Source organism: Camelus ferus, chromosome 13, assembly GCF_009834535.1.
Source record: "Camelus ferus isolate YT-003-E chromosome 13, BCGSAC_Cfer_1.0, whole genome shotgun sequence".
Lineage (NCBI taxonomy): Eukaryota > Metazoa > Chordata > Mammalia > Artiodactyla > Camelidae > Camelus > Camelus ferus.
The window spans coordinates 8,507,483-8,530,213 of NC_045708.1; the positions used below are offsets into that span (position 1 = coordinate 8,507,483).

General features: G+C 42.0%; 1 protein-coding gene across 1 annotated transcript in view; it reads left to right on the forward strand.

Moving 5' to 3' along the window:
* Positions 1 to 22,731, forward strand: part of VPS13D (vacuolar protein sorting 13 homolog D) — a 226,887-nt gene that overhangs the window by 137,647 nt on the left and 66,509 nt on the right. The window contains 2 exon segments of the mRNA XM_032495223.1: positions 3,731 to 3,865; positions 5,020 to 5,187. Coding sequence (XP_032351114.1) covers positions 3,731 to 3,865; positions 5,020 to 5,187 — 303 coding nt within the window.

Consider the following 22,731-nt stretch of genomic DNA (forward strand, 5'->3'; position numbering starts at 1 on the left):
ACACCAATTTTTTTCAAAATACTTGTCCACTTATACATGGATATTTTTCAATACATTCTGCAGCAATGCATGTTCGTGGTTGATCAAATCTGTGGATGAGGAACCATCGATATGGAGGGTTGACTGTAAAGTTATGTAAGGACTTTTGACTGTGTGGGGTTGGCACTCCTAACCCCCACGTTGCCCAAGGGTTAACTGTATATCATAACCAAATTGGGTTTATTCCAGGAGTGTAAATTTACATTCCAAGTAAATCATGTCATTCACTATATATCGATGAAATGAAAGAATTAAAAAAAAAACATGATTATCTCAATAGTTGCACCAAAGTCTTTTGACAAAATTCAGCATCCATTTATGGTAAGAACTCAGCAAACAAAAAATAGAAAGGAGCTTAATGCTATTTGCAGCAACATGGATGGACCAGGAGATTGTCGTTCTAAGTGAAGTAAGCCAGAAAGAGAAAGGAAAATACCACGTAATATCACTTATACGTGGAATCTAAAAAAAATAAAGGACACAAATGAACTTATCTATAAAACAGGGTGCAAATGAACTTATCTACAAAACAGAAACAGACTCACAGACATAGTGAACAAACTTATGGTTACCAGGGGCTAAAGGGGGTGGGAAGGGATAAATCGAGAGTTTGAAATTTGCACTTCTTGGGGAGTGATGGAAATACTAGCTATCTTGATTGTGGTGGTGGTTTCATAGCTGTATACATCTATCAAATTCATCAAATTGTACATCTGAAATATGTATAGTTTACTGTATAGGAATTATACCACAATACAGGTATTAAAAAAATAGAAAGGAATTACCTTAAACTGATGGAGCGTCTCCATAAAAAAGCGACTCCAAATATCATACTCAGTGATGATGCATTGAAAGAGGGAAGGATGGCCATCATCACCACTTCTGTTCGCTGTTATGCTGGAGGTCCTAGCCAGTGCAATAAATAAAAGAAAAAAATGGTATAAAAACTGGACAGGAAAATTAAAACTCTATTATTTGCAGAGAACATGATTACCTAGAAAGTCTAAAAGAATGTACAGCTAAGTTATTAGAATGAATAAGTAAATTTAACAAGGTCACCAGAGACATTGTACAGAAATCAATTGCATCTCTACGTGTCAGCAACAATTACAGAGAAAAGGAAATTTGAAGGATATCATTTACAATAGCATTAAGGAAACATCAGATGCAGTATCATTATCTATTACTGTGTAATGAATCACCCCAAAACTTAGCAGTTTAAAACAACCATTTTATTTGTTCACAAATCTTTGGGTCAGCAATTTGGACTGGACTTAGCTGGGTGCTTTTTCAGCTGGACTCACCTGTGGTTATTCATGTAGCTGCAGTCATCTGGAGTCCACTGAGACTGAATGGTGTAAGATGACCTTAGCACATGTCAGGCACTTGCTGGCAGTCAACAGAACCCTCTTCCACATGGTTTTTCATCTTCAGGCAGGGTACTCTCAGCTGCTTCTCATGGTGGAAACATCAAAAAGGGCAGAGCAGAAGCTCCAAGATCTCTGGAGCTTTGGACTCAGAGGTCTCACAGTGTTACTTCTGCTGCATTTTATTGGTTGAAACAAATTACCAGGTTAGTACAGATTCAGGTGGAGGGGAAGTAGACTCCACTGGTGGCAGAAGATGCAAAGAAGTCATGGCCATTTTTAACGTACTGGAGATACCTAGGAATGAGTCCAACAAAGTGTGTATGAGCCCTCTACACAGAAAGCAATCAAACATTATTGAGAGAAAAATTTAAAGGCCTAAACAGTTAAAGGGACATGCCATATTAATACATTGGAAAATTCAGTATTGTAAAGTTGTTTCTCCTTGAATTGATCTGTAGATTCAATGCACTCTTGTTGAAAATTCTAGCTTTTTTTTTTTTTGCGGCAGTTTGACAGGCTGATTCTAATATTTATTTGAAAATGAAAAGTACAAAGAATAACCAAGGTAATCTTGAAGAAAAAGAACAAAGTTGGAGCACCTATACTGTTTGACTTGAAAATTATTACAGAACTAAAGTAATTAAGACAGTGTGGTATTGGCAGAAGGCAGGACAAAATGAAACACAAAAGAGAATCCAGAAACAGTCACATAAGTACAGTCACTTGAATTACAACAAAGTTTGCACTGTAGTACTCTAATATTGTACTGCAATAAGATAAAGGATGATCTTTTCAGTAACTATTATTTAGTCTATTAGATATTCATCTGGAAAAGATGCTTCTTGATCTCTGCTTCACACCATACATGATAATCATGTCTAGGCAGATTGTAGATTTAAACGTCAAGAGTAAAACAATAAAGATTCCATAAGTAAACATAATGAAATATCTTTATGACCTTAACGTAGATAATTTCTTAACTGCAACACAGAAAGTTCTTACCATAAAGGGAAAGATTAAGTTCAATTTTATTAAAACTAAGAATATCTGATATCAAAGAACACCAGAGAATGATAAGACAAGTCACAGAATGGGAAAAGATACTTGCAATACATTCATTCAACAGAAGGCTTGTGTACAGAATGTATAAGAAAAACTCCTACAAAACAATAAGGAAAAAACAGATAATCCACTACAAAAATGAGCAAAAGACTTGAGTAGGCACTTCACAGAAAAGTATATCCACAAGGCTGATGTGTGTATTATCAGGTGCTTAATCTCATCTTTCAACAGGAAAATGGAAATTAAAACCACACTCAGTTACCATTACACACTCATCAGAATATTTGTCTTTTAAAAATTTTACCAGGTGTTGTGAGGAGGTAGAATAACAGGAAATTTCATAGACCGCTGAAGGGAGCGTAAACCAGTTCAACTGCTTTGGAAGACTGTTTGGCAGCATAGACTGCAGTTGAACACGTACATTCTTTATGACCCAGCAGTTCCACTCCCAGGTAGATATTCAAGAAAAATGCATACAAATGTGCCCCAAAGACACGTCCAAGAATGTTCATAGCAGCGTTACTCATAAGAGCAAAAATTTTGAAACAGCACAACTGTTCATCAACAGCAGTGGTTAAATACATTGTTTTATTCGTGTGTTGGATTACTACGTAGCCCTGACAGTTAATAAATAAATTGCAGCTGTGTGCAACAACCTGGTGACTCTCCCAGACCTAATGTTCACTGTAAGAAGCCACACACAACCAAGTACATACCGATGGTTGCGTTTAGGTACGGTCCAAAGCAGGGAAAAATAATCAGTGGAGATAGAAGTCAAGTTAGTGGTTGCCTTAGGGGGAGAGGGAGTGGTGACGGGGAGTTCGCAAGTGGGAGGGGGTGCTTGCAAGATGGGGATAGAAACCGACTTTTGGGACTGGGTGATGTTATGTGATTGTGTTTACTTTGGGGAAAATCATTGAACTGTACATTTGATTAGTATACTTTTCCATATGGGTGGTATGCTTTAGTCAAAAAATAAAACATGACAAGCATACAGATAGAAAACAGATCAGAAAGAATTATGCTGTGAAGCTAATAGTGTTTTTTTTTCTGTGTGATATATGTTATGTTGAGTAATATATATTCCTAATATCTTACTTTTATAATTACCAGGAAAATCCTTGTTTTTAAATATTGTAAACCTTGACTCTCATTGGAAAGTTGGCATGACTTGTAGCTTTCATGGAATCCAGAATTAAGGTACCTTGGAAGGCCATCGTATAAGCTAAAGTCTATCATTTCCTTTCTTCCCTGACGAGGCCCTAAAAAGCACCTTGGGATTTCCATTGATTCGGTTTGAAGACGCTGTGATTAATCTGGACCCGTTCACTCGGGTGCATCCCTATGAGACCAAGGAGTTCATTATCAACGATGTCCTCAAGCACTTCCAGGAGGTGAGCCGTGGAGCGGTCCTTAGTGGCTGGAGCAGAAGCAAAGTGTTTGTTTTAGTTGTTGGGAATTCTGGTTCCTCAGACATCACTGTTGAAAACCCAGGTGAACATCTCAGCTCAGATTATTGTGCTCTGGGTCAGGTCAGAGCCCGTGAAGCCCCTGCACATCATGAAACTCCTGTATGGAACAGTGCATTTGATTCATGAGCTGTTGGGCTTGTCTCTCAGGACTAGTCTCAGGGACTTCCACTAGATTAGTCACAACTGTTAAGGGTTTCATTGATGCCTTAACGATAACACAGAAGCCTGTGAACTCTTATTTACCAGGCATGGGCCTACTTTCAGCAGCCACACCAGTGTTCTTAGAGTCTATGAGATTCTGCTGTAGAGTTGAACTTAAAAAAAATTTTTTTATGAAGTTGGACGCTTTCCATTTTGTATTTATTATTCAAACTGCAAAGACCAAAATGTAAAGCCAGGCCATACTTTTCCATGAATAAATAGGTCTAGACCATATCCTATTAAAGTTAAAACATATCCTATTCTTGTTCCCTTCTCTCCGTCCTCCCTCCCATCTCCCTCCTTTCTTTGCTTCCTTCCTTGACTTTCCTCATTGGTGATATTCACACTGAACTGTAAGGAGAGTGATATAGTGGGTATCCCTGGACTCAGACAGTGGAGGGACACAGGGAGTGGAGGGTTGCTTGGAACGTCTGAACGTGCCCTCCCTATGCACCGGCCCCTCCCCAGGTAGACTCTGGGGAACTCCAAATCTTCCTCCCTCCTTCCCTTCCCTTGTAAACATCTCCCTGCTGCTGATTAATCCCCTAGTTACAGAACGATGGAAAGGAAAGTGTGATGTATACACTGATAAATATTTGTAAAGAACCTTTTCTGTTCCATTGCATTTTCTCCTTCTAAGTGGCTTTAAAGAGTGTAAGAGTATTGAAAGTCATCTCTGGGATGCGCAGTATTGGGAGAGAAGTTCAGGGTGGGCTCATGAAAGGGCAGTAGCCTGCAGTTGATGACGATTAAGAGGTAGCGTTGGCATTGGTGGGGATGGAGGACAAGCCTGATGTCAAACCTGTTTGCTGGGACACTGTGTCCGTGAATATAAACAGGTACTGGTCTTCTTCTCTCCCCACTCCGTGTGACAGGAGCTCCTCAGCCAGGCAGCTCGGATCCTGGGATCGGTGGACTTTCTTGGCAATCCCATGGGGCTTCTGAATGATGTTTCCGAAGGAGTTACTGGACTGATAAAGTATGGAAATGTTGGGGGCCTTATCAGAAATGTTACACACGGAGTATCAAACTCTGCCGCCAAGGTAAGGAGATAGAGGTGAGATTCCATTGTAATTAGCCTCAAGAGTCTATACTTACTATAATTTCTTTTATAGTTAATAGGTTGTGAGAAGTCACATACATGGCCTTTGCTTCATTGCCCACATGCCCTGCCTTTCCCTCACCTCCGATACCTGGCACCCAGTCCACCAAGTGCACCTCTGAAATACCTTCTTCCTTCCCTGCGTTACGCCACTGCCTTGTCCGGGCTCTGGTTTGCTCTTCCCTGGGCCAGTGCCATAGCCTCCTACACCTGGACTTCCTTGCATCGTTCAGTGTCACCAGAATGAACTCGCGTTTTTAGATAAAGAATTTGTGCCATTCTCCTGCCTAAAATCTACCGGTTATTATGCACAGCTTACAGGATAAAGTCCAAACAGAAATACAGCCTTCTAAGAATGAAGCAGCCCTTTAAGTCATCTGAGTCCAGCTGTGGAAGGACAGCAGTGTAATTCTCCTGTGTCTTGCTGTCTAGTTGGCTTTTTTGTTCATTGGCCACTTGTTTGGTGGGTGTTTTGGTATTCCACAATTTAATTTTTGGCAGGAGCTGATTTTGTGTGTGAAGCTGGAAAAGGTGCAGGGTAGTTGAAGGGGGATTTCTACCTGACAACATAACGAAAGTTCTCTAAAGACTGTTTTCCTCCCCTTCCTGTCAGCTCAACAAAGTTTTCCTCTAGAGACTGACCTTTTTGTGAATGAACCAGGACTGGGGGAGCGCCTGTGCCCCCCGCTTGCTTACCGTAGAGCGTCTGCTTAGTGAGGTCACAGGTGCACTTGTGCCACAGGCGCCGCTAGGATGTCAAGTGGCCTTACTGTAGGGTCTTCCATGGTGCCACGTAGGAATTTATCTTGAAGATCAGGTAAGAAAATGGAGCTGAGTAATAACATGTCTGTATTGCATGGCATTCTTGGTAATAACGTGTGAAAGATGGGAATTTATTCCTATTTTCCAAACTGTTTTCTGGAGATGACGGTTCTTTAGTCGAGCTAGTTTTTTCAGACACCTCATTCTGTTGTGCTTCATAAATGCTGTGGTTTTTTTACAAATTGAATGTTTGTGGCAACTCTGTGTGTTGAACAAGTCTATTAGTGCCATTTTTCGAGCAACATTTGTTCACTTCATGTCTCTGTGTCACATTTTGGTAATTCTTGAAATATTTCAGTCTTTTTCATCATGATTATATTTGTTATGGTGATATGTGATAAGTGATCTTTGATGTTTCTGTTGCAAAAAGATTATGATTCACTGAAGACTCAGATAATGGTTAGCATATTTTAGCAATAAGATTTAAAAATTAAGGTGTACATTATTTGTTTAGACATAATGCTATTGTGATTGAGTCCACACATACTGCTTGCCACACAACAGACCAGTAAATCAAGAGACGAATTGTTGGGTTAATGGAATGGCGACTTTATTCGGAAAGCCAGTAGGCCAAGAAGATGGTGGACTAGTGTCCCAAAGAACTGTCTTACCCGAGTTAGAATTGAGACTTCTTTTATACTAAAAGGGAAGGGGATATGATTGGTTGCTGCAAACTTCTTGGTGTCGGAATCCTTTGTTCTTGTCCACGCAGGTCCTGTCACAGTGTTCCTATAAACCTCCAACAAGACAAATGTTATTCTGTGTTCTGCAACTTTTTATCTCTGTATGAATAGAAAAGTATTATACCTTTAAGGATCAGAGCCTTGAGAATGGGCTGTCCTGTATGTTTCAGGCTGTAGGCAACATTCTTAACTTGTATAAAAAGCAACAGAACATAAAGATTAAAGTAAAAGAGACAGATCCAGTATGGAGCTACTTGTTTTTCCCTGTTACACTAATGCACACTTAATCAGCTACGGTATAGTGTAAACATAACTTTATGTGTACTGGGAAACCAAAAATGTGACTCCCATTATTGCGGTATTCACTTTATTATGGTGGTCTGGAGTGGAACGCACTGTCTCTCTGAGGTACACCTGTGCTGGACTTACAGCAGACCAAGGGTGTATTTGGCTTGTGGTTCAAAATAGGCAGCACTCTTACTTTTAGAGAAAAGGTAATGGTAGAGAGGTGAGAGAGACTTTCTAAATCATAATTTGTAAACAGAATCAGGGTCAAGGTCTGAATGAGTGTGCACATTTCTGCCTTGAATCATTTCTCATTTTGCCCTTTGGACCTTTACCCTGACGGCAGCATAAAACATCACGGTAGTGGCACAGATTCCTCAGTGTTCTTTTAGCTACTAAACTTAATGTAAACAGATGCACTTAAAATATCTAGTTGTAAATGCCCAGTTTAAAGGTTTTACTTAATTTCGTTAAATTCTAAATAACATATAACAGTCTCCTTGGTTTTATAATTCCTTTTTTTATTTTTGTACCCCTGGGCTTTGGTTTTAATTTGAAAAATAAAAATAATTATTGTTTATTGAGAGGCCTTCCTCAATCTGGAATCAAAAGGCACTGACTTGATAGCTCACTGTGAGAATAAAATCAGATATGACATTATGAAAACTTTGAAAAATATATACTGAACAAAAGAAATGAGTTTTCACTTTGACTCTTATAGTTGCACCAGTATAAAATGTTCAGACTTTGGCCACCAGGAAACCATTAATTCCCTTGAAATGAAAGCCAATTTAGTTCAGTCTACAGAGGAGGAAGATCTCAGACCTGGAGAGTGGGAAATTCAAACTGGCCTGGGCCAGTTTGGCTGTTAGGACCCTCTGGTTAACCTTGTGGATGAGAATGAAGAAGCTGGGAGCTCACCTGTGACCTCTCCACAGGTGAGACCTTGTGTGGGTCTCTCTAAGTTTCTCCGCAATGTCCTGGTGAAAGGATTGGCCCTTTCTTTATTCTCCCTTGTTTGTGAAAGTCTCATTTGTCTCTTGGTTCTTGTTTCCCCTGGAAAACTGTTTTTGAAGCTTGAGGGTCAGCATGAGATTATAACTTAAGCAGAAAGAAAGGGCAGAATACTCCTTAACTCCACCTGCACCCCCAAAATCTATGTGAAGGCTTGGGTGGCAGTAATCATGTGTTTTGTTGGATATCATGCTTTATACTGTCAGATTTGCATAAAGGTACTGTTTTCCAGGACCCAAGGTCTCTTGAGTAGGAACCCTGCCTGCCATGTGCATCTCTCTTGCCTTTTGTAAGCTAATCAGTACTGGCGCCACAGACTGCTACTCAAATGAATTGCTATGTAATCTATTTTGATACCAGGAACCCTGGATATGTTACAACAATTAGTCTATATAGCTATCATGAGAAAGCAAAGAAACTTAAAATTACCACTTCATATTGGAAATGGTCACTCCAAAAGCCAGGTCTGTCTACTAAATACCCATTCAGGTCATCTGTGATACTGCATGTATGTAGTTTGGCTAAAGATCTCCATTTTCTTGTAGTTTCATGGGTTGAAATCAGACCTTTAATGTAGCTTTGGGGTAATGTTTTGTTTGCTTTTCTGTATACACAAGAAGAGTTTAAGGAAGTGCAAATGACCACAATAATCAACTGTTGGCCTGTGGGAAGTGTTCCTTTAAAGAGTGCCTGAGTTCCAGTGATTAAAGAAAGGGGTCAAACAAGACAGAAGTGCACCTCGCCGAGCCCCAGCCAGCCAGCCCCATTTGGCTGCAAAGACCATAGGGCTTTGATCTTGGTTCAGTAGGCTTTGAATGGAGTGGAGAAGCTCCATAAACCTCTTAAAATTAATTATAAATATTGTATACATGTGTATTTTCTTGGAGCAAGGATCTAAAGTTTTTATTAGATTGACAGAGAGGTTCATGCCTCCCAAAAGATCATAAATCATTATTGTAGACATAGGTTATGCGTTGAGGGCTGGTAGACAGGGTATCTGGGTTCTAATCTCATTCCTGCCTTTAAATAATCTTTTTCTCTGTTGATCTTGAGAGGGACTTTGGCTGGTTTTATTTATTTTTTTTTTAACCTATGAGAAGGTGATAGTCATTTTCCCCATCCCACTGACCTGAGGAACAAAAGATGAAGATCTGAAAACTCAGTGAGAAGTTTAAAGGGAATTCATTCTGTCACATAAGAAGGTAACAGACATACATGTCTTACTTGTCTCTGGGTAAATGTTGTGGATCATTCACAGCAGATTTTTAATTTCAGGTCTGTCAAATCAACTTCTGGAATTTCTCATTACATTTTTTCACTGTTTCTTAACTTATTTAATATTAGCATCAGGAAATATAACTAGAAGGTAATTTATGCCCTTTATTCCCTGTATTTCTCTTAGCCTTTCGTTCTGATCCCCCAACCCCCAGAAATCAGCTTACGGAGTCCAGATCTAAAGTGAGGAGAATGAGGGGTTGGCCACCAAGCTGTGAGCATCTATCCCATGACTCCCTTGCCTGGATCTTGGCAAAATGACTCTTACCCTTTGAGTGGAACCTTAAAGATCTGATTCCATTCCTAAGGCCATGGCAAGATGATTGTTCCTCGAATCTTTTCTAGGAATATGATTTTTTTAAGAAAAGTGCATAGCATTTCAAATTCCAAAGCCATGTTGAAGGAACAGATTTTTCTCTGCAGCATGAATCAGAAAAAAACATTCTTTTCCCTAGTTGGGTATTACTTGAATATCTACAAGATCCTGTCACCTCTTTGAAAGCCAGAGAATTGGAGAGATGCCCATTGAACAAATTCCCTCTCTTACAAAGAGTTCTCATTTCCCTTCTATCTGTGATTATTATGTAATATTTTCATATAGTTATAGGAAAAAAAAGAAGAGTTCTCAAAAAAAAAGTTCTTTTCAAACTAAGAACATCTCAGATATTAACAGTAGAACAAATGATTCCATTTTCTTCTCTGTAGAAGCTCAACGTTTGCTCTGTACAGCTGTCATCTCATCTTCCTAAAGGAAGAAAGCCGATAACATACTTAATTTCTTCAGCAAAGAAGAGAAGCACTTTTGCTCATCACTAATGGAACCTCTGCTCTGTTCTGTCCTACTTTCCATCCCTCTCTTTGTGTCTTTGTCAAGGCAATATAGGATGCTTTTGATCTTGGGTACTCTTTTGATCCCACATATGTTTTGATGCTATACTTATGACTGCAAATATTTTAATAATTTCCCTGTTTTTAAATAAAAGTTTTTTCGTCAAAGTCAGTTGTTGTTCATGGGATTAGAATTCATGGTTCATTGTTAGCTAAATGCTGATTTTTACTGATAACTTTTGCAGTTGTGTGGTAGGTTTCTTTCTTTCTCTTTGGCTTTAGAGCATTTATTTCTAGCAAGCCCACGTTTCCCAGCTCAAATTCTACAGACCTAAATTTTTGTCAAGGAGATAGGAATTTTCTGTTGGTTTTTAGTGAGTACATTTTATCTTTTGTAGTTTTAGCCATCGTTTCATTGTTTTAAATCAGTCTTGTTTGTTATGAATTGGATAAAGACCTTATATTATTTCTTGATGCAAATGGTATTAGTAGGAAAAAGATTTAGGAACAGGGTTGAAATACCCTCCTTCATTATGGAAAACATACTAACTTATAAACTTTCCTTGAGCACCTTCTCTTTGTCAGGCCTTGTGTTATAAACCCTTTACATACATTGTCTTCTGTATGTTAATCTCTGTTCTTCAAATCAGGAAACTGAGAATTCGAGAAGTTAAATAATTTTTTCAGGATCATACAACTAGAAATGACAGGGATGATATGAAACCGAGTCCTGCTAATTCTAAAGGCCTTATTTTTCTCCCTATATGATGCTTGTCCTTTGTGTGCATAACGCTTTCTTCCAGGCGCTAAAGAGAATATGAAAAATTAATTACTACTAACTTTCCATCAGAAGCTTATCATTTGACATCACTCTGTTAGATTGTAAGGTGACTGCCGTCATATCAGCTATGTCACAAAGCAGGATCTCAGGAAGTGGTGCTGGTTGTGGTCATTCTTGTGATGGAATGGTCGTGACCATCACCATCTTCTTTACCGACAGTAAGAACCTTGGTGCTTGTAAACGTGGTTTTACTCATTGATACCATTTGATCTAGTCAGTCAGTAGGACAGATGGTATCAGCCCCAATATGTAAATGAAGAAACCGAGGCCCAGGGAAGTAAGGTGACTTGCCCAAGGTCCCAGGCAACTGCAGAGCCAGGACCTGATCTTCTGCACTAGCATCTCAATTTTTACTTTAGTTAACACTTTTGAGATATTGCTAACTGCTTGATTTGTTCTAGACATGCCTCTGTATGTTAAAAAATAAAAACAACACTGAGAAAGGCAAAATGTATAAACAAAAAGCCCTACCTCAACTCAGAATGCATTTTAGTAGCTCTGAGGAAAACCATCTGAAGATGAATACAGTCAAGTTAAATGATGACGAGAAAGAGAGAGGGAAATTGAGATTGTTTTTTGGATAGTTCGGTGGAAAACCTAGCTAGCACTTTAGATAATTTTGTTCTTTGGGGTAAAGTGTACAGAGGAGCCACTTCCCTTCCAAGAGAACCTTCACTGGCCCTTTGTGCCCAGGAAAGCAGACCTGGGGCACAGCAGTGATCCAGTGGACACTGACTTTGTGTCCCTGCACCCAGAGTCTCAGCCAGCCCTTGCCCCTAGCCAACCTACTGTCATGTCTACTGTGACCTGATTGAGGGCAGAGGGGTCCATTTGCCTTTTGTTTAAGATAAACAGCATTTGTTTGTATTTGTTTTGTAGGCAGTATATTTATAAGGCTCAAATGAGACTAAGACACTGTTTATTCAAGGCAAAAGTTTTATCTTTGCACAAAAGAGCATACCGAGTGCCTGCCTGCATGGATTCTGTGGGGGAAAAGGCAATTTATGACTTGTTTCTGTTTTTGTCATTATGTATGACTACTCCATTTTATAGTTGAGCTGATTATCCCCATAATAGCTTTTCCATGTACCTATAAGCAAAGAAGAGGGGAATGCCTCCTTATAAGCATTGGAGTTTTAGTGTATTTAAGTTGGCACAAAACTTTAGGTTAAATGAAATTCGCTTCAGACAGTGATCTATCCCTTAGAGAATGTGGAGTTTTCTATTTTCAAAAAGACTTTGATCCAAAATAAGTCACCCCAGGGATTTATTTTCCAGCCAAGAGGAGGTGCCTTCAAGTTGTTGTATATAGAGAAATGACTCAAATTCTTGGCAACAGAGTTTTTGTTTTATTTTCCTCTGATAACCTTGAACACTAAAATGATTCCCTTAGTCTGAGCTCTTTTTGGTTAGAAGCAAATTTTAGATGCTGAATGACCCAGCAGTGACCTATCCTAACTCGGTCAAACCTCAGATGTTTATGGGAATTGGAAGTGTGTTGGGGGAGGGGGGCGGGGGTGCAGCGGATGCATGAGAATCCCATGAGTGACCAGAATTCCCGGGCAGTCCCCACCTGCCCATCGGGTGGCCTTGCTTGTGAAGGAGCTTGGTGAATGGGGCTTAGCTGTTCTCTCCGCCATCCCGCTCCCCATCAGGCAGCTCGGTAGCCAGAAGTAGCAGGAATGACACCACTGTTGAAGCTCTGTTTTTGAAACAGAAAGATTGGGAAAAGTTTAAAACTTGCCTTCATTTCCTAGTAGTAGTTCAGCTAAGAGTCAGGCCCTTAGTTACCTTCTTAGACTGAACATCTCATATTTCAGAGGAATCCGCTCTGTCTTCCAAAACTGCAGTGTATGGTGGTGGAAAAGTGTGTTCAGTTGCTAAATTGAAAAGACAGGAAATATTTGTGTCCCCCAAAGAGTAGTGGTTTTCTACCCTAGGATAAACATGGTGAATAAAAGAATAACACGTTCAAGCTTTTCTTTGGTTGACTGGTTACCCCAGAGATGTGGTCGTTCGTCTCTTTTCTGCATTTCAGTATTGTTCGTATCAGTATTTTGGCCTTTCTTGAAAAATTGTGACAACCTTAAGGTGAGGCCAACTATAACCCGTTTTTATAAACACATGAAGGACAAATCAAATTCTGATCCTTGGCAGTAAAGGATCAGAACACTCACGCTGTTTGGAAGGGCCCTTTCTGTTTTCTCGACCTCTTGCTCCTCTGTGATTATTGTAAGTCTCTCTCCATTTTGAAGAAAAGCTAAATCAAAAGTGTTTTATTAGGAGGAAGAGGGGATTTCTTGGATTCTCATCCTTAAAAATCGGAAAAGGCTGTGGATACTATAGCCATCGTTGACTGCGTAGCTTCTGTAAGTCGGTGAGGAAGGGCGTGGGAGCTTTACAAATGCTAGCTCATTTAATTTTCACATGGACCCTAAAATGAAGGAAGGCTTATCTCCATTTTACAGATGAGAAAAATGGGACCACATGGTTGGTTACCTTGATTAAAGTCTAATAATGGATGAGTGTTGGAGCCAGAAGTTTTAGGAAAAAATGATTCGGGAGTCTGCCTGTGTATTTTTCCTCCACATAATGCGCCTTCTCAGATACGATCATCTACCAAAGCCAAACCATTGTAGAAACTAAAACACAGGTAGTTGGAAACAACAGTCTTTTAAGGTAAAGCTCAGTTTCCTATTCATTCCTAACTTTCTTTTCCCCTCTGTGTTGGACCTCAGGATTTTCCAGCTGTAATTTCTAAAGCTTTCTGAATTAATCCTTATTATCTGGGAATCCCTAATCTCATGTAAAAGGATTGAAATAGGGCAAAAATATTGAAACAGTTTTCTTTATCCAAACAGAAAATGACTTAAAAGCGTCTGAGGAAGCTGGCTGTACTTTCTCCCACACCAGACGTGCTTGACCCAAGATTTATTCAGATTCAAATAATTTGAGTTGCACAGTCAGTTGGCTCTTTCCTCCTGCTTTGTCCGTCAAGGTAGGGAGGCTTGTGCTTTCTCACTATCAGCTGATGGCAGAAAATAAGCTCATTCTCTCCAGTAGCCCTTTTCTTTCCTTGCTCACCTCCCTTACTCTGTAGTACAGCCTTCCCAGTTTTGTAGAGGTGTTCATGTCTCTACATTCTGCTAGCACGTTGGCTTTCAGATGCTTAGTGGTACCAGTGCTGCAGTTAAGAAGATGGAGAATGCTGGGGACAGTGTGCTGTTTCTGAGGGTTTTATGGTAGTTCTATTAACCTCATCTGTGGTTTGCTTTCTGGAGGAAAGGAGACAATTAACTTACTAACACTGTCATTCCTTGTTGTAATATTCCTTTGTATTTGTCTTGATTTTTAGTTATTGATGAAGCATATATTCGTCTCTAATCCCTTCTGTAAGTCTGAAAGCAGGCAGGTGGTTATTACCACCACCACCACCATCATAAAGAAACCAAGGCCCAATGGAAGTAAATCACTTGTGCAAGACGGCCAGAGAGTGGTAAAGCTTTGGGCTTCTTCCCTGGTCTCTGAATTCTAGAACATTGCTGGACAGTACTTCTTGAATCTTACCTGAGACTCTAGAAACTGACATCTCTACAGAAGACTTGGGTTTTCCATCGTTGGTGTTGTGTGAGCTGTGTTAATGTGCCTTCCAGGCAGAGTGGGTTTCAGAGAACACAGGTGGAGAAAAAATGTATCTTTCCCTTTTAGAGATGTATTGAATCATTCATTCACCATGGTGCGGTTTATGTGAAATATTTGGGATATTCTCACAAACAGGAAGTGTGAGAATAGTTCTTAGAGCAGTTTTTTTGTGGAGTGGAAGGTGGTAGGAGAAAAATGTAAGCTTCTATCAGGGCTTTACATAAAGTAATTTCTACATTGTTGGAGGTGAGTGGAAATAAGAGAGACCGTGGAAGGAAAAAGGAAGGCCCTTCCAGAAGGGATGAGAGTCTGGCTTTGCCTGGGCTTTCCTCGTGGCCCGATGACGGCGTGTCCTGGCCTGACTCTTCAGGGAGGCTCAGTGGGGACTTGGAGGCCCAGTTGGTCAGTGAATAGTGGCAGAGACACTGCACATTTAGGTCAAACAGGCAAATAAATGGGAGCGATAGCTTCTCGTTTCTTTTCTGTTAAATACCAGTAGGGAAGCCCTCCTGTGCTATTTGTAAGAACAAGAAAATTTCCTACTTAGGCACATGAGGAGGGTGGAAATGAGCTTAAAAACTAGGAGCCAAATGAGGAAAGTCAAGAAAAGGGACGAGAAGGTGGCAGAAAGCTGGCCGTCGGGCCATTTTCTGTTTCCCCAGTGGTGCTCGTTCTCTCCTTGCCTTTGTACTTCCCCTCATAGCTTTGCTTCTGTTGGGAACGCCCTTCTCCCCATCTCTGGCCTAATGGCTCCGGGTGTGTGAGGTCCAGTCCAGTGCACTATAAGATTCTCCCCGCTCGGAATTCCCAGGGCACTTTGCGCTTTCTTTAAGACGGTGACCATAGTTTTCCTTGGAAAGTAACAACCATTTGTACACGTCTCTCAAACATCCATTTAGCATTGTCAGTTAGGTGCTAGGTCCTGTGGCAAATAGGAAAGTAAGACTTAAAAAACCCCTTTTTTTTTTTTCAGGGATATGGAACCAGGTAAGGCAGATGAGAAGTAAGCAAGTGTATTACAGAGAGAGTGAGTCTTGCGGCTGGGATCTGTGCAAAGTATTTGCAGTTTGGTGAGATAAGTGCTGTGAGGGCCAAGGGGAAAGAACACTTTATTCTGTCCCTCAAGTATAAGATCGACTTGAGACGAAATGTGTGATGGATTTGTCTGTTTATCCCTTTGCATCTTGGAGTAGACCTAAAGCTCCTGGAAGGCAGAGATCTTATCTGTTGTCAATTGTTGCCTCGTCGTAAATGTTAGTTGTAAGAGTGGAGGTGGTCCCGGTGGTGCCCTTGTGGGCTCTTCCCTTATCGGGCATAGCATTTTCACATGGTGTACATTTGACGAATAGTCATTAAATGTGAAATACCTCCTGGATTTTTAAATGATCTATTTTATGGTTTTTATGTGGAATAAACAAACTTTGGAAACATTTCTTTATGACTTTCCTCTCAGACATATCTGTAAGCTGACTGAGATGCACAGTCATGCTCTATGTATAGAAATGCAGAGAGGAAAATGCTGCTGACTTTCAGGATCCTGTTTCTTCCCCTCTGCTCCCCATCACTCAGGTCTCAGTTACTGACCTGGATGGAAGGAGGCCAGGTGGGCATTATTGGATCAGGCCCAGGCTCTGCAAGGTGGCAGGAAGCCTTGGGAAACTGTCACAGCGGAAACCCCAGTCCCTCTTAATCAAATGAATTAAAATAATATTTATGGGCAATATCTGTTTGCTTTATTAAAGGAAAATGTCTAAGTAAACATTTCCTGCAGGCTATTGAATGTATCTAACAACACATTGGTTCGGAAGCAATGACTTTCAGTGCTTTCACTGCAATGAAAATTAAGCAGAGCGTGCTTCCAAAAACAGCCCATTGTTTCAGCTTTGTTGCCTTTGTTATGTTTCAAAGCAGGGTATTTTGGCCAGATGGATTATTTTCTCTTTATTGGTAACTTGGAAACTGGCAAGGATGATGCCAAAGTTGGTTGTAAAAGGGCTGCTAATAGCTCCTTGTAGTTTTATAGAAATTTAACCTTTGTAATCCTGTTATTGTTTGATCTTCACAAACACATGGTAAAGAGTACAAGTATTATCATTGCCACTTGACAGAAGAAGAAATTGAGTCACAGCAGAGGTCATTGACTCGTGGAGGGTCAACAGGGAGTGTGCAGAAGAGGATGAGGACTCGGGGCTCCTTTCTGGCCCCAGACTCTTTCTCATAGACCACATTGCTGCTCTAGAAAGCACCCTTTCCCCCTCGGGAATTAAAGCACTTTCGCGTCTGTGAGATGACTTAACCTTGCGACATCCCTATGGGGCCAGCAGAGCAGGTGATGGGAAATTCAGTCACACAGGTTGAATGGCTTTTGCCAGAATCATGCAGCCAGTGTTGGCACCAGTGGTTGGTGTCCAGGCCTCACAGCTCTAAGCCCTCTTCTCCTCCTGCCAGACTAAGTCTCCTCAGCTGAGGGCTGGAGGAGCTTTCCGATGTGGGGAGACAGCTATGGAAAAATCTTACTTCCAAGAGAGAGGGCCTCACTTTGCTGGCCTCCATGCTCAGGAGTGTGAATGATCCGTTTTAAGCATCTCAATCGGATGTGCAGATTTCTCGTCATAGGATCACTGAGAAACAAAGCAAAAGGGGCAAAGCCAGGTCGATCTTATCAGCCTGCTTCTGGGCACACTCCCCACCTGTTTGGATTTTATGTTCAGTGGCGTCAGCCAGTGAAGTTGGTGGGATTGCTGCGGTGCGGTTATTTACAAATCAGGTGGCAAGACAACTTGAGATGCCTCAGTGAGTAAGTTATAGAGAGAGAGAAATTCTTAGGACTAAACACAACAAAGAATTCGCCACTTGTTTCTCTAAAACATTTATAACAGAGCAGTGAACGATGTCTAGCCTCAGTTTTTTTAAAAAAATGAATTCTAGGAAAAGCCTCGTTTGAATAATGTTTCATATGGTAACTTAACTCTCTCACCTCTCCCCTTCCATCAAAGCCCATTGTGAATTCTTCCGGAGAAAGATCTCAAACTAAAACTCTTCTCACTCTTTCCATATGAACATGGCAGAGCCAGCTCTTCCCAGGTTTGGGCCCTCAACACAGCCTCTGATACTCTCGTAGAAACTCGTAGGACGCAGATCTGGGAAGGAATTTGAAGATCAGCTTTTGACCCTTTCAAGTTACAGATGCAGAAATTGAGACCAGTAAGGTTCTCACAGCTCTTTAGCCGCAGGGCCTGCTCTAAAACTCCGGCCTTCTGGCTACAAATCTGGTATTGTCTGTGAGACAGGGTCAGCAACTGAGCACCTGCTTCCTGTCCTTTTTGGAGGGAGAGAAAGGTAGTGGGGCCAGAGCCCTGATGCTGTGTCCATTTTCTCAGCATTCTTTCTGTTGATTTTATCTGTTTATCCGTCTGTCTCCACACTAGACTGAGCTCCTGGAGGACCAGGGACTAAGTCACAGTCATCTTGGTATTTTTAGCCCCAAGCACTGTGCAGGGTATGGAGAAGGCCCTCGAGGGGTTATTGAACCAAAACCGATTTTTTTTGTGTAAAGGTCAGCTCACCTGAATGGGAGGGAAATTAGGCTCCTTTGAAGGACCTCACCTCACTAGTCCTTCACCTATGCCTCATCCAACCAGTAAACCCCTGCAAAACTGCCCCTCACCTGAAAACAAAACAAGACCCCCCCGTCCCCCCCAAATAAATAGGGAACCCCTCCATAATTAGATTTAGAGGGCAATTGTTGAGATGAGATAGAGATAAAACTTTGATAGACACATCTTTGTAATGCCAAAATGAGTGTGACTCTGTTGGTTAAATGAATTTTTAAAGTTTCTCCGTATGCTTCTGTGTTTATCTGCATTATTAATTATGATCATTGTCATTGGGTTCCCTCTAAAGTTCTGAGTTAAGAGAGAGAGAAAAGGGAGCCTCCAGGACTACTAAGTCTACCCTAGGGAGGGAACGGCCGCTTGCCATCCCCCACGGTGAGCCCCACTGCCGCCAGGTTCTGGGCCTACAGCTGGCCAGCCCGGAAGAACTTGCTTATAAGAACACTTTGGCTTGAACTTGTGCCTCTTCTGAATCCTCCTTCAGAAAGGCACTCACTGTGCGGCCCCTGGCTGCTGTGAGCACGATGACCTGCACGCTGACCCTGCGGGTGACGCAGTTCCCCAGCCAGCCCCCTTCCTCTCCTGCATGTCTGAGCGGGATGTGGGCGAGTGGCGAGCTGGGGGTGGGGGGCAGGCTCCCCCTCTCCTAGCAGGGGTGGCGGGTCAGCCTGGGTCGGGGCTGCGTCCTCTGCACTAGAGGAGAGGCCTGAAACCTTCGCTTTTTGCCTTTTTACTTTAATCTGGAATACTCTTAACAAGACAGCCGACCAAATGGTGCCTGAGTCCTGACCCTTTGTCGGGCCAGCTGCAGTCCCTGTCTTTCCGACTGAAAGTCTTCATTGGGGTCCAAGCCCTCAGTCGTACTGTGGAGCCCTTCCACTTGCTGGTTGGAGCAAGATTGCAAAGAGTTAACGCTTTTGCTTTTTCGGAAAGTTATCTGTGAAGAGTATTAGTTGTTTAATAAAGCGTGCCTGCCCTCCCGATGAACCCGCCAGTGACTCTGCAGCTGGGGTCATTCCAAGTTCACGCGGTGGACTTTTGACTGCCTTCTGTGTCTGTGAAAACAGTCGGCAGCTCCTGCGGGGATCATTCATTCAGGCCTGTAACACAAAACTATTGCCAATGGGCACCTGCTGGGGCGGCTTCCCAGGAGGGCTGGGGGGGAAGAGACCAAACTTCAGGCATCTGCGGAGATAAGGGCAGCAGGGGGGCCGCTCGGAGCCTGCTAATCGCGCTGCACTTAGACCCCACTGCCCGGCCCGCGGGCTGGTGTCAGGATGTATTAGGGATCCCCGGTCCCGATAGGATGTGAGCTAATTAAAGGCCTTTTACAAAGAGGAGGGGAGTGGGAGAGTGTGTGAGGAGAAGAGGAGGAGGAAGGCGGTTTTGGAGCACATTCCCCAAATTTCTACCACATTCTTTATTCCTGTCTCTTATCCCTCAGAGCAGAAGAGAACAAATTAAAAAGTCTGAACATTTGGTTACTTCTAATCTTAAATCTTAATCCATTCTGCCTGATACTGTAATGCTTTTAGCTGCTGTTTCTATGGGATTACATATACCATCAAAGATCTTTTGCCACATTTCCCCTGGAGACATCCTACTCTTGAAATACTGTAGGTCGACTGCTTGAATCCTGCCCTTTCCCCCAAGTCTGGCTCGTCTGGGCAGTGAGTACCTGCTGTGGCATGTTCCAGGTCTTCCCCTTTTCCTTGGGAAGTCCGCTTGCCAGCTGTAGGGAGTACTGCTGGGAAGATTACGCAAATTAATTAACTATAAATTATATAAAGTAGTAAGAGCAGCAAATGCTCTCATTAAATTTTAGGTGGGGGGTTGGTGTTATGGTTTGAAATGTCAGGGCATCCACCATCTTGAAAATGTTGCTGGGTACTAGCATAATAATTCATTTTGTAGTCACACTCACTTCAGAAAAAAGTCACCTGAAAATGTTCAGTTTACCTGCTGTTTTGTTTATCTGGCTTATATATCCCTCCCTCCGGCAACAAGCAGTAGATTAATGTATTTATAGACCTAGGGTCCTTTTAAGTCTGTTATTTTCTTAATCTGCCTGGTAATGATACATTTCTTGAAAGCAGTATTGTTCACACGCAGACCCAAGCCTTTATTATATCGCTTCTGATACATTTCACACAAACTTGACTGTGTGCAGAGAGGCATTTAGATTAGTCTTGTACTACATGGTAACAATCTGAGGAAATTCCAATCAGAAGCCAGCAACCTGTTTCCTTGGTTGAGGACTGCTGGTGTATCTGGCTTTGTCTGTGTTCTGATAAGCAGTAACCACAATGTTAATTTTGTATTTCCTTGCCTTTTGTCTCACATAATCTGTTCTCAGAACTGGCCAGGAGCTTGTTCAATGTCATGCGACTCTTGAAATAGTGGGGTAATTAAATTGACCGTGTGGAATATGTTAGTGTATTCTTACCGTAAGTGTTAAAACTTTAATTCCATCAACCTCGATTCCTCAGTGTTGCTGTAAATATGAGGTAGACGCAATGCAGATTGCACAGGTGAGGGGAGTTTTAAATTTGAGCTAGTAGTTGAATGGGTATCTTTAAAATTGCTGCTAGCTAATATTTACTGACTGCTTCACCGTGTACCAGGTACTGTTCAGAGTCTTCACACGAATGGACTTGTTTACACATGAGGACATCGAAGCTCAGAGAAATTGCATAACTTGCCCAAGGCTGTGAAGAGAGCTGGGCTGGGAACCAGGTTCTCTGACTCAGAACCTACCCTCCTGGCCCCGCCCAGTGCAAAAGTCGCACCCTGTTCAGTGGGCTTCGTTCATGGGCACGTCTACAGTGTCGTATTTGCAGGAATTAACCACATACAGCTACTTTCTCAAGGTGGTGCTGAGATTTTGAATCACCACTTAAAGTCCTTTCCTGTAGGACCCTCTGTTGTGTGGTTAGTTCTTTTGTAGGTGTTACACCATCCAGCCACAGTGTGGCTGAGAACCAGAAAATACTCTAACCCCATCGGAGACACTTATTGAAGGCATTTTAACATTGTTCCAAGCCCCACACCCAGAGCTGGCTAAATATAGACCTACACAACCAAAAGCATACCCTCATATGAGCAAATCTATTATTTGTTATGCCTACACAGTAAGTTCACAACTGTCTGAACAACTGAAAATGCCAGGCTCTTGTGTGAAACACAGGGGAGAGAAACATGAATAAAACAAAGTCTTCCCCCTTCTGGGTCATGGCCCAGCACAGGAGAAGGTCCCATAAATAAATATGTGCGTGGAAGTCTTCAGGTGCCAGGACGGACGTCTGTGCGGGGCCGGGGCGGAGGGTGGGGAGGGGTGGGGATAACGGTGGGGCGGACCTTTGTACCTGGGAAGGAAGGCCCTCGCCCAATTCTTGATGTCAAGGAGATGTTTACCATGTGGCCAGGAAATGGTGGGCACAGGAGGGCACGCAGGGGCAGCCCAAGCAGGAGGGGCTAAGGGAGGTGGAGCAGCGGCCTTGGGGAGGTGGCTCAGTGGCACCAGTGCTGAGGCTACAGGCTACTAGGACCAGAAAGCACGCCACTCCATCAACCAGTTTATTCGGGAAAAGACTGGTCTGCCATTTTACATCCCTTTGTTTCCCCTTCCTCTTCCCTTACTGATTATAAGTGAATTTCAAGGGGTAGAGTCCTCACTGAATTTGTCACTTTTGAAGCCTAGTATCGTTGTCATGATAGGACCATAATCTGCATACATATAATGTTAACTGTTAATGTTTTGCAAGTATTATTATGTACGTGGGTAGAGTATTTGCACCTTTGAGGCAGGGGTGGGTCAAAACAAAATCAACAGGCCCTACCCCATCTGGAAAAAGAATGCAAACTTGACTTGCTTTTTATATAATCAGAGCTAAAACCAAATCATAGCCCGTTCGTTCACAGCAGGTAGATTGCAAATCCAGCCAAGCCATTCTTTCTGGTCAGAGTGACTCTGTCCAGTGCTAAGTCATGGACTGCCTCCGGCATTTCCAGTTAATCTAGTATCTCCATTTAGACGTAGCAGAAAAGCAACCTCCCCGAAGCCCAGACAAACAAACTCAGGGTCCTTGTTAAAGGAAGAAGGCGTTTAGACCTCAGTTAAAACAGCTGGGCTAGAGAGGCAGGAAGAGGGGAGGTCATGGGCACTTTTCTTCAATCATGCTTTTCTGCATAATTTAGAGCGCGACAGATGGAATGTTTGTCATTGACCCCAAACCATGTTTTGGGAAGTTAACTTATCTGACCCCGTTTGATCAGTCCTTTAAGCTGTTTCGCCATTTTCTTTAGACAAAGCTGCACAGACATGGCCTCAGTTTGAGAGGGAAGAGCGCAGTATATACAGGAATGTATTCCCCCAACTTTGCCCTGCTCCCAGCCACTCCAATCAGTAGGTTTTTCCTCTGAGAATCCCTCCTTTCCTGTTTCCACTCAAGGCAAATAACCGTGACTAAATTTTGATTTGG